Source organism: Hemiscyllium ocellatum, chromosome 33 (genome assembly GCF_020745735.1).
Source record: "Hemiscyllium ocellatum isolate sHemOce1 chromosome 33, sHemOce1.pat.X.cur, whole genome shotgun sequence".
In the NCBI taxonomy this organism is placed as follows: domain Eukaryota; kingdom Metazoa; phylum Chordata; class Chondrichthyes; order Orectolobiformes; family Hemiscylliidae; genus Hemiscyllium; species Hemiscyllium ocellatum.
In genome coordinates, this window is record NC_083433.1 from 25,588,432 (window position 1) to 25,605,059 (window position 16,628).

General features: G+C 45.5%; 1 protein-coding gene across 2 annotated transcripts in view; it reads right to left on the bottom strand.

The window, feature by feature from the left end:
- foxred2 (FAD-dependent oxidoreductase domain containing 2) overlaps positions 1-5,066 on the bottom strand; it is a 56,154-nt gene extending 51,088 nt beyond the window's left edge. Inside the window, exons 1-3 of one of the 2 annotated variants that reach the window (XM_060849339.1) lie at positions 4,974-5,066; positions 3,983-4,235; positions 2,393-2,947 (exon numbers count right to left, since the gene is read on the bottom strand). In XM_060849339.1, coding sequence (XP_060705322.1) covers positions 2,393-2,925 — 533 coding nt within the window. In that variant the 5' untranslated portion in view covers positions 2,926-2,947; positions 3,983-4,235; positions 4,974-5,066. The remainder of the gene's footprint in view (positions 1-2,392; positions 2,948-3,982; positions 4,236-4,973) is intronic. The other variant, XM_060849338.1, reaches the window with a different exon arrangement.
- Between the last annotated feature and the right edge of the window lie 11,562 nt (positions 5,067-16,628).

Genomic DNA, 16,628 nt, shown 5'->3' on the forward strand with positions numbered 1-16,628 from the left:
TGACATAATTACTGCACTGATAAAGGAGGTCAAAAGGCTGGCAATTCTGCAGTGAGTAACTCACCTCTACCATTAAAGCCCGTCCACCATCTACAGGGCACAAGTTGATAACGTCTTAACAATCCATTTACAAATTTTAAGAAACTGATTGAGAAGGTTAAAGCATCAACTGTGGATTTTTATTGATTTTGAGCACATATAAGTAGGGGACAGACGTGACACTGGAGCGTTGGAGGAGAGCTGCATGACTAGGCAAATCAATAAACTCGCCACCCTGTTCTATTTTGTTTACAGTCACCAGCTGAACTGGTGTAAACTTACATAAGCCAGGACTGCGATGGAATATTCAGATCCACCCCAACCACTCCCACTGGCCTAAATTAGTGAGGCTCTGCAAGATGCATTGCAGCAAATCATCAAGGATCCTTCCACAGCACCATCCAAAATAACGGGCTCAATCACTTGGAATTATAAGGGTGACCCTCTGCCTGACCTGCTGTGCTTCTCCAGCACCACACTTTCTGACTCTGATCTCCACATCTGCAGTCCTCACTTTCTCTTACTTGTAAAACCAACAAGCCATGGAATAATAAAACATTGGTAAGGCATGGGTAATATGAGACAGTATCTAATAAGGGAAAAACAATTCACCTAAGAGAAGAAATATTTCCTGGAATTAGAAGTTAAAGGGATGTTTTAATTGATGCATTTAAGATTTTGAAAGGAATCAATAACATAGAAAGGGAGAAAAATCTTTCCACTGGTCAAAGAGTCTGGACATAGAGAACATAACTTTAAAATCAGAGCCAAATCGTTCAGGAACAAACAACAGAAGCACATCTTCATGCAAAGAGTTGTGGAAATGTGGCATCTCTCCCAGAAAGAAATCACTAGATACCAGCTGAATAATCTTAGATCTGCAATCAACTTTTGCTAGAAAAGGAGATGAAGATATATGGAGCCGAAGCAGGTAGATCTGATTGGAATAGAGATCAGTCATGGTCCTGTTGAATGGTGATGATATGAACTCCACAAGCTAACTGGCCTCCTCCAGTACTTAAACAGAAGCTGCAGCAACCTCTCCCAATAAAAGCCATTTCTTTTTCTCCAGTAGACTCATTGAGGAAAAGTCACATAGAATAGCCACAGTGCAGAAAGGGCCATTCAGCCTGTTGTCTGTGCCAGCTCTCCATAAGGACAACTCAACTAGTCCCAAAGACATCGAATCAGAGACCATTTGGCCCAACGAGTTGCACCAACAATCCAAAGATCATCCCACCCAGATCTTGCCCCCAACCTTTTCCCACAAACACACATTTTACCATGGCTAATACACCTAGTCTGCTCATCCGTGGACACTACAGAAGGATTTAGCATAGCCAATCTACGTAACCTGCACATCTTTGGACATCTTGCAGAAACCCACACAGAGACGGGAAGAAAGTGAAAATCAAACCTGGATCCCTGGTACTGTGAAGCAGCAGTGCTAACCACTGAGCCACCATACCACCCACAAAGTCCTGGTCCTTTTACCCCATGGTTCTTCAAATCTTTTCTCTTCAGACAAGTAACCAATTTCTCTTTGGAAATAGAAGCTATTCCTAATAAATAGTGGAACGTATCAAACAAAACATCCCTTCTGCTGTTTGCAACACACCCAGCACTGACCAAACTCAACTAATACAACATTGGATGTGATTCCATGTTTGGACAGTGCTTACCTAACAATCCCGAATGTGCCAAGGACTACATTAATATCCATTTAAGATCACCAGTTGAGTTCATAATGTGGCTCACTTAGACATACCAGAATCTATATATATCAGACTCAGCTTGCCCATCATCAGCATCCTTTCACATGCAATATAACTTGCTACCCCCTCTGAAATCTGACGTTCTTGAATCTGTCATGATGAGCGCAAGATGAATGATTTTGACAGCACTTCTTTTTTTCAGGAACGCTCATTTCTCTTTCCAAAACCCCAGTTGAATCTGCCTCAGCCATACTCACACGCAGCAGAGATAAAATATTAACCAATGGCTATGAAAAAAGAAAGCTTTTCCGCAGGTCTTCTTTGCTTCTTTCAGAACTCCCCATAAGTCTCTCTCTTCTGGTTCTCAACCCTTATGTCAATGGGAAAGGTTCTCTATATCTGCTGTCTCTAGATCTCTCATGATTTTGAACACCTCTATCAAATCTACTCATACCCTTCTCGTCTTTGAGGAGAACAATCCCAGTTGCTCTGATCTATCCACAGGAATGAAACCCCTCACTCCTGGAACCATTCTTGTAATGTTTTTCTACACTCTCTCCAATGCTTTTATATCTTTCCTGAAACTCACTACTACCAGCATGATCTGATACTGTTAGGGCGAAGACAGTCTGACGTACCTGCATCTGTAATGATCGTCATTCTGATCTGTCAAAAAGAAGTAGTGTCCATTCCAGGCCTCAGGATGCTTCTCAGCCTCAATCCACATTATCTCAGTGTTGTATCGAACCTTCAGGTCAAATCTGTTTGTAAAATTGTTCAAGTAGTGCACCATGGTGTCAGCATGAGGAAAGAAATCTTTGGTGTAGTGTTTGTACAGTAGATTGTCGTCATGGCTGAGCAGAGAGTTCCAGTCATGCCGGAGGTTAAACTCTTTGTTTTGCTTCCCGGTATATTGCTTGTTAATACTTATGAGCTTCCGGTGGCGGGGATAACGTACAAAGAAGCTCCCAGAGAGGTTGCTGCGCTCAAAGACCAGGTAGTGTCTTTGGGACTGCTGTAGAAAGTACGCCATCTGCAGGCCACCTGGACCTGCTCCAATTACGCAGTAGTCAATGTGTAGGTAGTCTGTTGGTGCAGTTGCATGGGAAGAGGCAAAGGTGATAGTCACGATGAGTATGGCGAAGATAGAACCCATCCATGATTTTGACATGCTGCTCCTGGAGTATTGGTACCTAATCAAAATAAGAGGCAGACAGTCACTTTGAAGCAATTTATTGTTAATCCCAGTGCAGTTCAGAGAGTGGTCCATTGTCGGATGGGTTTCCAGAGACAGCATTACAGTGTCAGAGGGGCAATGCAGAAGGAACAATTTACAATTTGAGGGACTGTTCAGAGACAGTGCTGCAATGTTGGTGGGGGAGTTCAGAGGGACTGTCGCACTGTCAGAGAGACAAGTCAGCATTCAGCACTGCTGGAAGGACAGTTCAGAGGGAATGTCGTAATGTTATAAGGATAGTTGAAAAGGTACACTTTTCTGAGCTGCAGGAAGTCTGCATATTTAGAAGGGCATTACTGAAAGAATGCTACATAGTCTGAGGGGCAGTACTAAGGATAAGTACTGAGAGTGTGTTGCACTGTCTTAGGTGCCATTTTTTGAATGAAATGTTTCCATCTAACTCACAAGTGGAAGCAAAATCATTCATAGCCACTATTTAGATATGTTAGATATAACTAAGCTGGACCTCAGTCTAACATCCGAACAAGGAGGTGTCATTCACCACACACTTAAAATTGCACTTAAATCTACTGATCTACCTTTAACCTATTTTGCAAATTTACTTTAGCCAGTCTTGCATTATACTATTATAACTGCCCTTATTTAAATTTGAAAACAGTCTCTGGCCATCCTTCTCTCCCTCAAAATGAATGTAAAATTGTCACATTATTGCTGCTGCTACACAGGTGCACCTTCACTATGGGATCATTAGTTAATTCTATCTCATGGCGAACTTCAGTGATGGGCCAAAAATACAGTGAAAGCCACAAAGAACTGGGGAGTTGGGCAAGTCTGATTAGGCAGTGTCTATGTAAAACGCTGGAATGGTGGAGACCAGGGATTATGAAAAATGTAGGGGAGGGAGAATGGTTGATAAGAGGGATGGTTAAGGGGCGGGCTAGAATTTGCAGTTCATTTTAACTTTCCTTCAAGCACTGAAGCACATTGGCAGCAATTTGGACCATCTACAAGGTGCACAGCAGTAACTCACCCAGCTCCTTCAACAGCACCTTCCAAACTCGTGATGTCTGCTACCTAGTACTGTACAAGGCCACCTGGCGCAGATGACACACCTGCAAGTAGTGCTGCAAGTCACACTGCATCAGAGTTGAAACTATATAATTGTTTCTTCACTGTTGCTGGGTCAAATTCCTGGAACTCTCATTCCAATGGCATTGTCGGTGTCCCCACACCATATGGATTGTAGTGATTGAAGGCAGAGCATCACCATATTTTCCAGGCAGCTGGAGATAAGCAATAAAGGACAGCTTTGACAGTAACGTCCAATGTACCTGGCCTTTTAAAAAAAGCAAAAGACGAGCAAGGTTGCAAGTCCCCAAGCACAACTGGACCAAACAAAAAACTTCACTGGAATTGAAATGAGAATAGAACTAAATATTGGTCAAGCAAAAGGAAAGGATAGCAATGGATGAAAGAAAAGATAGAGAGGCAAAACTAGGTACCAGCTATACATACACACAAATATTGGTCACATGCCCAGCACTGCACATATCAGGATGAAAACCACACCAGAGTAAATACAACCAAACAGGAGCGGTGTGGCTGCAGGCTTCATTCACTGGACTGGAGGAAGAGGAGTCAATAAAAGCAAAGGAACACTAATCTGTTCTTATGTCCCATTCACTGTGTTTTCTTTCTGTGTGGGAGTTATAAGGGGATTGTTCAAGCATTTGCCCCCAACCCAGCAAGTCTGAGAAAGAGGACAAAGTTAACAGAGGAATGAAGGGCAACTGGGATATAAATTATGGAATTAGGGGCAGAAGCCGGTCTAAGTCGGCTGCACTCAAGCCCCTTCCCATACCTATTCTTCATTCAGTCTATCATTATAAACCCCTCCACCATTATCAATTCCTCTTTTCCATATTTCCCTGACTAATTCCCCACTAAATGCATCCAGACGATTTCCTTCAATTATTCCAGGAAGCCAATGGAGAGGGGAATCATGGAACGGAGATCCTAACCTGAACAAACTGAGCGAAGGCCCCGTATCCAGGCTCAGGTAACAGGCGGCGTCCAGCGACCGACCGCCAGATCGCGGCTCCTCTGCCGAAACGTTTACCTAGGCCAGTCTCCCGGGGCAACCGTGCGTCTGTGCGTCACCACGTCCCAGCGCAACCCTGCGTCTGTGCGTCACCACGTCCCAGCGCAACCCTGCGTCTGTGCGTCACCACGTCCAAGCGCAACCCTGCGTCTGTGCGTCACCACGTCCAAGCGCAACCCTGCGTCTTTGCGTCACCGATGTCCTGCTCCCTTAATCACATGGGACAATTGTGCGTCACAGCGTCCTGAAGACGTAGGCCCTGAGCCTTCGTGGGACGGGAGCGCAGGCGCCCCAGCGAGGGAAGAGGTCATGCGCGCCCCCTAGCGGTGGATTGGATGTATTACTAAAGGGTTTGAAGTCAGTTCAGACCGTTCGGCCCTTCACAGCCATGTTTCAATGAAAGAAATAGAATACACGCAGCACAGGAGCTATTTGGTCCTTTGTTTTTGCGCTGGCCATGTAAAGGAACAATGAACACGGTGCCTCCCACCTGGTTTTTCCCTGTAACCCTGCACATTTTCCTGTTAAGAATACAATCCATCCTCAAAGCCTTGATTAAATATCTGTTCCCCACACTGAGATAGAACATTCCAGATCCTAACTGCTCCCTACATTACAACGTTCTTCCTTGCATCACCATTGTTTATTTTGCCAACCATAATCAATCTATAAACTTGGGATCTTGACACTTCGAACAATGGGAAAGATTACTCCCCATCCACTCAGTCCAGACCCCTCCTTGACTATGACCACCTCTAACAAGTTCATTTCAACCTTATCCTCAAGGTTAAACAGTTCAGTCTTCTCCAATCTACCTACATAACTGTAGTCATTCTGGTCCTTATTTAAGTCCCTCACGTTCTTCCTAAAGTGTAGTGTCCCGAATTAAACCCAACATTCTTCCAGAAAATATGACAAATACTCAGCAAGTCTGGCAGCATCAGAGAGAAACAGAGTGACAGTTTCAGAACTGGTGTAACGTTTTCACCTGCTGGGAATGATGGGGGGGGTTGTATTTGGTGAAGGAGAGAGGCAGAGGGGGAAGGGGTGCAACATGCAGAAATTCAGGAAGTTAGTGGGATAGATGTTGGAATTTTACAGACAAAAGGAGTTGGCACCCACTGGACTTTGGACAATACTTAATGGGTACAGGGTGGATCCAATCTTAATAAATAACAACGGAATTTATAAAACACAAAGTCCATGATTAAGATAATTAAATAACCTTTTTATTGGTTTTGTGATAAAAGAATATTGCAAGTTGATCAGGTGACAGTCACAAAATCATAAAGTTATACAGCATGGAAACAAACCCTTTGTTTCAACTCGTCTGTGTTGACCAGATATCCCAAATTAATCTAGTCCCATTTGTCAGCATTTGGCCTATATCTCCCTAAACCCTTCCTATTCATATACCCATCCAGATGCTTTTTAAATATTGTAATTGTACTAGCTTCCACCACTTCCTCCAGGAGTTCATTCTATACATACACCACCCCTGTGTGAAAAAGTTGCCACTTAGGTCCCTTTTAAATCTTTTCCCTCTCACCTCAAATCTACACCCCCTTGTTTTGGATGGCCCTACCCTGGGGAAAATACCTTATCTATTCACCCTATCCATGCCCCTCATGATTTTATAAACGTCTATAAAGTTAGACCTCAGCCTCCGATGCTCCAGGGAAAATAGACCCAGCTATTCAGCTTGTCCCTATAGCTCAAACCTTCCAATGCCAGCAACGTCCTTGTAAATCTTTTCTGCGCCCATTCAAGTTTAACAATGTCCTTCCTATAGTGGGGAGACCAGATGAATACCAAGTTTATTCTCAAAAGCCAGTGAAGGAAAGTTGAACATTTTGACACACAAGTGAATTTTCATCGAAATTGTCAGTTGTGTCATTCTTGCAATTTACTGCAGAAAAAAAATTAAAAATTAGACAATGAATATGTTTCTCAAAGGAATTTCACTAAAGGAACACATCCCATTATGAGGAGACACCATATAAAATTAGATTAGATTACTTACAGTGTGGAAACAGGCCCTTCAGCCCAACAAGTCCACACTGACCCACCGAAGCACAACCCACCCATACTCCTAGATTTACCCCTTTACCTAACACTACAGGCAACTTAGCATGGTCAATTCACCTGTCCTGCACATCTTTGGACTGTGGAAACCGGAGCACCCAGAGGAAACCCAGACACTGGGAGAATGTACAAACTCTGTCAGTCGCCTGAGTCGGGAATCAAACCCGGGTCTCTGGTGCTGTGAGGCAGCAGTGCTGACCACTGTGCCACTGTGCCACCCACAATGAAGGCTCGTGGGTGCAGATATATGGATAGTGGTGCTGCAGATGAAATCTGGCTGAAAGGTATTCAACAACTCTATCATTGGAAAATTACCACTCATATAGAGTCATACAGACCACTTGACCTAACCAGTCCATACCAGCCATAATCCCAAACTACACTAGTCCCACTGCCTGCACTTGGCCCATATCCCTCCAAACATTTCTTGCTCATGTCTTTATCCAAACATCTTTTAAACATTGTAACTGTACCAGCATCCATCACTTCCTTTGGAAGTTCATTTCACACACAAACCACTCTCTGTGTTAAAAAAAATTGCCCTTCATGTCCTCTTTAAATCTTTCTCCTCTCACCTTAGAAATACACTCCCTAGTCTTGAAATCCCCCAGCCTAGGGAGAAGACACCTGCCATTCACCCTATCTATACCCCTCATGATTTTATACGGTCACCCCTCTGTCTCTTATGCCGCAGTTGAAAAAGTCCCAGCCTCTCCATTTAACTCAAACATTATTAGTAGAATCCAGCAGAGACCAGAAGCAAACCAGTTCAGGCCAGTTCGATCTTCATCCGGTCTGAACTACTTTATGTTTATCACATGCACACTCTGTGCCGGGAGTACATTGAGCTTTCTTCTGTGCACACATTTTGCTGATTCATTAGTTCTTGGCCTTCATTTGCTGAGTCAATAGTGGCTGAGCAAACTTTGCCGAGTCATGGGGGCCGAAGGTCCCACAGCAACGAGAAGCTGCTGATTGGTCCCTGATTTCTGTTGTGTCACAGTTTGAGCTCTGGCATTTTTTTGCAGCCTCTGTCACGAGCTGTTTTTGACTGATGGCTTGTTTTAGTCATGTTACAAAACTAACAATCACCACTGCAACAACAATAGCACATTGATATAGCAGCTTTCAGACAGCAAAGCACTTTTAAGAGACTTAACTAATTAAATTTGAGCTGAAAATGTGTTGCTGGTTAAAGCGCAGCAGGTCAGGCAGCATCCAAGGAACAGGAAATTTGACGTTTCGGGCACAAGCCCTTCTTCAGGAATGAGGAAAGTGTGTCCAGCAGGCTAAGATAAAAGGTAGGGAGGAGGGACGTGGGGGAGGGGCGATGGAGATGTGATAGTTGGAAGGAGGTCAAGGTGAGGGTGATAGGCCGGAGTGGGGTGGGGGCGGAGAGGTCAGGAAGAAGATTGCAGGTTAGGAAGGCGGTGCTGAGTTCGAGGGAATCGACTGAGACAAGGTGGGGGGAGGGGAAATGAGGAAACTGGAGAAATCTGAGTTCATCCCTTGTGGTTGGAGGGTTCCCAGGCGGAAGATGAGGCGCTCTTCCTCCAACCGTTGTGTTGTTATGTTCTGGCGATGGAGGAGTCCAAGGACCTGCATGTCCTCGGTGGAGTGGGAGGGAGACTTAAAGTGTTGAGCCACGGGGTGGTTGGGTTGGTTGGTCCGGGCGTCCCAGAGGTAATTAAATTTGAGACCAATATGTGGTGAATAAGTATTTAAAAAGTGTACAATTCTAAAAGGAATGCAGGACCATATAGGGACCTAGGAGAGAGAAAACTGTTAATACTGAATTCTAGGCTTTGTGAAGGGCAGTACAGAGGCAAGAGTAGGGAGATTATGATGAACTTATTTAAAACAGCAGTTGGACCCAGCAGGAATACCTCCTCACACAGCGAGTGGTTAGGGTCTGGAATGCACTGCCTGTAAATGTTACAGAGACAGGTTCCACTGAGGATTCAAGAGTATAGTGATGGTAATGAATGAATGAGCCTCATTGTCACGTGCACACACATGAGTGCAGTGGCGCCATCTGAGCACCAAGATACCTCGGTACAAAATTGAAAGGGTAATAATTAAAAATCCTGCATAAGAGTTGAAAAGGAAAAAAACTACACCATTTACAGTCCTTTCACCCCAGTCCATGCCAACACTAAGCCTCCAGACAGCACCAGTCAAAACTCCAGAATATGTTAGCCTTCAAAAGTTGAGTCCTCGTCTCCCTGCAATGGCCTCCAGTCCAGATCCACCACCAGGACTCGCCTCCTGCTCCAGCCTGGTCTATGATTAGCCTCCCGCACCGGCCTGGTCTGGGATTCGCCTGTTGCTCCGGCCTGGTTTGGGAGTCGCCTCCTGCTCCGGCCTGGTCTGGGTCTCGCTTCCTGCTCTGGCCTGGTCTGGGTCTCGTCTCCCGCAACGGCCTGGTCTGGGAGTCACCTCCCGTACCAGCCTGGTCTGGGTCTCGCCTCCTTAACCAGCCTGGTCTGGGTCTCGCCTCCCGTGCTGTCCTGGTCTGGGTCTCACCTCCTGCTCCGGCCTGGTCAGGAACTCGCCTCCCGCACCGGCCTGGTCTGGGACTCACTTCTTACGCTGGCTTGGTCTGAGTCTCGCCTCCCGCACTGGCCTGGTCTGGGTCTTGCCTCCCACACCGGCCTGGTCTGGGCCTCACCTCCTGCTCAGGCCTGGTCTGGAAGCCGTCTCCTGCACCGGCCTGGTCTAGGAGTCGTCTCCTGCACCGGCCTGGTCTGGGTATCGTCTCCTGCATGGCCTGGTCAGGGAGTCGCCTCCTGCACAGGCCTAGTCTGGGACTCGTCTCCCACCCAGCCTGGTCTGGGATTCGCCACCTCCATTCCTTTCCAAGTAAGTTTAAAAGTTAAAATTTAAAAACAGCACTCAAGAAGAGAAAAAAAAAGGTCAGAGCAGAGGACCTCCAGCTTATGTGTCCTACTGTGCCACCATCTTAGATTGTAACAAGGTCAGCCAGGTGAGTTCCCTGATTGCAGCTGTAAGCCTGGTCCAAACAAGGAGCCGTGGCTGACAGAGATAAACAAGAGTGTCAGAGGTTCTATTGTCTCAGAGGGAGCTGGATTAGTATCAAAGACTCTCCACATGTAAATAACAAGTGACTTGGTGACGGGATACTGGCCTCAGGGGAGTTATTTCAGTGACCACGAGGGAAAAGCAAAGTCCTGAAAAGATTCAGTTGCAACAGTCATCTTTGAGTTGAGATCACCATTTCAGGCATCATGTCGTTATTTGGGAAACTTGACTCGTTCACTTCTGTCATTGAAGAATGAGCCCAGTATGTGGAAAGAATGTGGAAAGTTATTTTTTCCAGGGCAAATGACATTGGGGCAGGTGAAAAGCAAAAAGGAGGTCTCTTCTGACAGCTTGTGGACCCGCAGCTTTCTCGGTTATTAGGAGCCTGACTTTCCCTGAGGCACCAGATTTGAAAACCTTTCAACAGTTGATGGATGTAGTTAAAGAATATTATTATACTAAGCCTCGTCTAATTCTAAGATGCTATTGGTTTTACTTGGCAATTTGAGAACCAGGGGAATCCATATCAGGATTTTTGACTGGGTTAAGATGGCTGGCAGAGGCATATGACTTTGGTTTAACCTTTAATGAGATGCTGAGAGAGTGTTTGGTATGTGGGATTAATGATGTAACCATGTAAAAGTGCCTACTAGCTGAACTCCAACTAGATTTCAAACAGACACTACAACTGCCTGTCATTGGAAAATACAGCAAGTGGAGCATATGGGTTGCAGTGTATTCCGATGGAAGTGGAGCCAGTCCAGCTGAGCTTGGGTAACACCACTTGAAGTGAAGGCAATTGTGTAGCCTCACTCAGGACATCTCCTGAACAGACGGACTCCAGGTCAACCCCCAGCAAAACCCCAAAACAAGGCCAAGCCTCAGCCAAATGGTCAACATTTTCTTTAGGATCTAGGCTGGCAGGCCATTGTAGTTGCTGCTGTATGCAGCCCTGAGACAGCAAGAGTCTCACTGGACTCAAATTGAGTAAGAGAACCCGCAGGCCGGTATCTAGGAGAGTGGCACCCTGGAAAGTCCACTTACACTTGTACAGACCCCTGCTAGGTCTACTTGAAGAGGCCAAGGCAGTGCCATCCAAAGCTTCAGGCTGAATTCAGTGATGGGCTGTGTTTCTAAGTGTGTATAATTACAAGTTGGAACACCATCCAGGAAGCAAAGTAACAAATGCGGATGCATTGAGCTGCTTCCCGCTGGCAGATACACCACCGCTGGAAGGTTTTTTAATTTTCTGGGTACCCTTCCATTCACAGCTGACAATATTGGACACAGAAAGACCTGGTTCCTGGCAAAACCGAAACACCTGGTGGTGATGGGTGAAAGCAAAGAGCCATCAGAACCAGAATTGAAACCTTGCGAGACCCAGAGACACCAGATCACAGTAGAGGATGGCATATTATTATGGGGAGCAAGAGTGATAGTCCCAAGGAAAGGTCACTGCCAGATTCTGGCTGAACGCCACCAAGGGTTCTCCAAAATGAAGATGTTGGTGAGAGGTTATGCCTGGTGGCCAGCATTGGCCACAAGGATGGGACAATGCCCAGAGTGCCAACGAGGTCAAAAATTACCATCCAATAACTCACCCACACCCCAGGGAATGGCTGGGTAAACCCTGGACTCAGTTACACGTTGACTATGCTGGTCCTGTCATACTCTCGGTCATTGGGGATACCCATTCAAAGTGGCTGGACATGCATCGAGTTCATTCATCAATCATGGGGACTGTGATGGAAAAGCTGTAAACATCTTTGAAGTGTTGTCACAGATAACAGGGCATCATTAACCTAAAGTCGAATGGTATTTATCATACAAGGACAGCTCTCTCCATCCACCATCCAAAGGTCTGGCAGAAAGAGCAGTCCAAACTTTGAAGGCAGGCTGAAAGGTGCAGCCTGCAGCTTCACTCGATACCAAACTGTCCCAGTTTCTATTTGATTATAGGACCACCCCTCACACATGGGAAGGAGAGTCCTCACCAGGTTAAATCTGTCCTGGGTGGGGAAGGTGAAATGGCATTAGGAACACCAACGTCAGACACAAGACTCCGCTAAGCGAGACAGACTATGAGACAGTTTATTTCAGGTATGGTGAAGGAACCATGGGACTGGCCCTGCATGAGTAAGAAGCATGGTGTTTATATTAATGTTTGTGCTTGAAAGTTCTGTTTATTTTTGTAAATCTGTCAAAATATTAAATTTCTAATAAAAATATCTTTAAAAAAAACAATTCTGGTCTAGTGACCCCCTCCTTAAAACTCAATGAAACTTGTACTTGTTATCTAAATTTGTACCTTTTTTCACAATTCTGATAATTCCATAATTTCTTCTAATAACTATATAAGATCACCAAGCAGTTCAATTGGAAATTCAGACACAATGTCTTTACCCAACAAGTGATGAGAAAGTCGAACTTGCCACTACTAAGAGTGGTTGAAGTAAATTGTATAGATGTATTTAAGGGAACTCCAGAGTTGCACATGAGGGAGACGAGAAGGGTTACCACAATAGAGTTATATGGAGAAAAATGGAAGGGTGCCCAGTGACCCATGAGTGCTACCATGTACAGTTCAGCCAAAGACTTGTTTGTATTGGGTTGTATATGTTGTGTTGTATTATTTATGTACAATCTCCAAATAATACTGTTGATCTTGCCCAATAATAAAAAAAGAAGCATGGTGGATGCGAGTTCAGGTCCAGTGGCGTATATAGTTCAGATCGATGTGATGGTCCTGAACAAGCATTTGGACCATATGAAAGCTGCAAACACTCAAACAGCGTGGGAGAAAACATGCCCAGCTCCTTGATAGTGTTTCCGACTGCTCCAAACCTCATGGGTTCTCCGTCTCCATCAAGCGTTGAAAAGGCCTCAGAATCGGGGTTGGAAATGGCAGATGTTGCTGCTTTGATGCCCTTGCCGACCGGAGAGGAGAGTGAAAATCTTCCAAGACACTTCGGGTGCAAGAGGCAAGCTACTGTGTGTTACAGATATAAACAGGAGTGTCAGCGATTCTGTTCAGTCTGAGGGCTGCCGCTGAGGGAGCTGCATCAGTGTCAAGGACTCTCCACACAAAAATGAAGGGTGACTTGGTGACGGGATACCAGCCTCTGTAGAGTTATAGAGGGCATTGCATGATAAACGATGTACACAGACAGGGGGAAAATACAGGAGAGTGGCACAGAGTGAAAATACTCAGAGACGGTGCAGACATGATGGTCCAATACTGTGCTCCATCAGAGACCCCAGGAGAGGGAAGGAGGACCCTCACAGCCCAGAGTTGCTCAAACCAGGACCAAAAACCTCAACTTACATAATCCAAGTTTAAAACGCAGTCCCGATGATTCACTCCTGGTCTCTCCCTCCATCATCCTTGACCCACTACTCTGCAGTGTGACATGTTTCTACATAGTGGCGCTTTCATGCATCACGGCTTTGTCAAAGAGGTTATATGTTTGGGTTTCTTTAGGTTGGTGATGTCGCCACAGGAAATGACATCACCAACCCAAACATATAAATAGAAAAGCAGGGATTATCAGCAGTGCTTCGCCTGGAGGCCCACGGAAGATGTTATCGAGTAGGGTGACCAAATGTCTGGAAATGAACCTTCCATCTCAGTGAGTAAACCTACATCCAGAACCTCAACCTGAGCTACAAATCTTCTCAAAACTTGATTCAGTCTATCTTTATATATTAGATCTGTCATTCCCAGGAATCAGTCTGGTTTACTTTACTGCACTACCTCCATTGCCAGAACATCCTTCCTCAGATAAGGAGACGAAAGCTACTCATAATAATGTATAACTGCAGCAAGACAACATTGCAGGAAATGTAGAGTCAATATTGAATTGAACAGTGAACAATTTTGTTAGTCCATTTCTTTGGATGTTTTATTGGGAACATGGCTTTTATTAATTACAAGTCTTAAAGGGAAAGAATATAGTTGTTACCAATTAGCTTTGGCCTGTTGCTCAATTTAATTTGCTACACTGACTTTAGGCTGACTTGCCTCACTGCTTATGTACCATAGATCCATTGAGACAGCCCTTTGCCCAGATAGGAAACGCTAGGCTCCTAATAACCGAAAAAGCTGTGGGTCCACAAGCTGTCAGGAGAATTAGTCGTTGCTTTTCATATGTCTAAATGTTATTTGCCACAAAAAAAAAGCATTCTTTCCACTTACTGGGCCCAATCTTCAATCACAAGTACAAATGAGTTAAAATTCACAGATAATGGCATGATGCCAGAAAGGCTTATCCCAACTCAAAGACTGTTGCAAGGTAATTTTTTCTCTCATTTCCACTGAAATAACTCCACAGAGGCTGGTATCCTGTCACCAAGTCACTCTTTATTTACACGTGCAAGGTATGTGACACTGGTCCGGCTTCCTTATAGCCAGTTCTCAACGTGTCAGGATGTCTGACACTTCTGTCTACATCTGTCAGCCAGGGCTCCCTGATTGGACCAGATTAACAGCCCCAGTCAGGGAACTCATAATCTATGACGTCCATCTGGCTGACCTCATTCCAATCACTACACCTTTGACAATGCAGCACTCCTTTAGTACTGACCCTCCAACAATGCAGTATTCCCTTGGCTCTGAACCTCCAACACTGCATCTCTCACTCAGTACTGACTTTTCAACTGTGAAGTGCCCCCTCAGCACTGATTCTCCAATACTGCAGTGCTCCCTAGTACTGAGCTTCCAACAGTGCAGCACTCACTCAGCACTGACAACCCGACAGTCGGGCACTCTCTCAGCACTGACCCTCTGACAGTGCGACACTCCATTAGTACTGAACCTCTGACAGTGCAGCACTCCATCAGTACTGACCCTCTGACAGTGCAGCACTCCATCAGTACTGACCCTCTGACAGTGCAACACTCCATCAGTACTGACCCTCTGACAGTGCAATACTCCCTCAGTACTGACACCCTGACAGTCTGGCACTACCTCAGCACTGACTCTCTGACAATGCGGCACACCATCAGTACTGACCCTCTGACAATCAGGCACTTTCTCAGTACTGACCCTCTGACCATGCAACACTCCATCATTACTGACCCTGTGACTGTGCAACACTCCCTCAGTACTGACCCTCTGACAGTGCAACTCTCCATCAGTACTGACCCTCTGACAGTGCAGCACACCCTCAGCACTGACCCTCTGACAGTGCAGCACTCCCTCAGCACTGACCCTCGGACAGTCTGGCACTTTTTCAACACTGATCCTCTGACAATGCGGCACACCATCAGTACTGACCCTCTGTCAGTGCAACACTCCATTAGTACTGACCATCTGACAGTGCAGCACTCCATCAGTACTGACCCTCTGACAGTGCAACACTCCATCAGTACTGACCCTCTGACACTGTGTCACAGATTCAGTACTGACGCTCTGACAATGTAGCAGTCCCTAAACACTGATTTTCAGACTGTGCGGCCCTCCCTCAGTACTGACTCTCTGACAGTGCAACACTCCATCATTACTGACCCTCTGACAGTGCAACACTCCATCAGTACTGACCCTCTGACAGTGCAACACTCCATCAGTACTGACCCTGTGACACTGTGTCACAGTTTCAATAGTGACGCTCTGACAATGTAGCATTCCCTAAACACTGACTTTCTGACTGTGCGGCCCTCCCTCAGTACTGACCCTCAGACAGTGCAGTGCTCCATCAGTACTGACCCTCTGACAGTGCAGTGCTCCATCAGTACTGACCCTCTGACACTGTGGCACAGCCTCAATACTGACGCTCTGACAATGTAGCATTCCCTAAACACTGACTTTCTGACTGTGCAGGTCTCCATCAGTACTGACCCTTTGACAGTGTGATATCCAGTAGTGGATGCACGACTCCAGTAGACGTTGATCCAGTTTGATCAAGGTTCATGTTAATTCCCTCTCTGTTTATCCTGTGCCTCAATAAAACCCAAGGTGTGGCAAAGCTGCATTAACCACTTTCTCAAACTAATATGCCACCTTCAACAATTTGTCTACTTAACATTTTTTACATTTTGCAGGGAGTGAAACCTCTCTGAAGCCAAGTTGAACGTTGGAATCGAGCTGCTAAAGGCCATGAAAAATGTATGTCTCCAGCCTGGCCCTCAAACCAAGTAGATAAAGGTCAAAAGGTCTTGTTTCCCCACAGTCTGTTGTGGTGTTGAATTGAATAAACCTGGTGATTTGTGAACGCATGCCAGAGAGGAATGACCGAGAGAAACCTACCAGCTTGTGAGGAAACCCAACAAGTGTCATCTGTGGAAAAGGAACTGTTGTCCCTAAGTGATGGGCTGAACGACCTCCTTGTCTGTTATGATCTAGTGACTCTTCAATATCTACCAGGAGCTCACTGACAGGGTCCCCTCTTACTGTTGCTACTTGCCCCATTTAATTCTGACAACTATAGGATTAGACTACTACAGGCCTTGA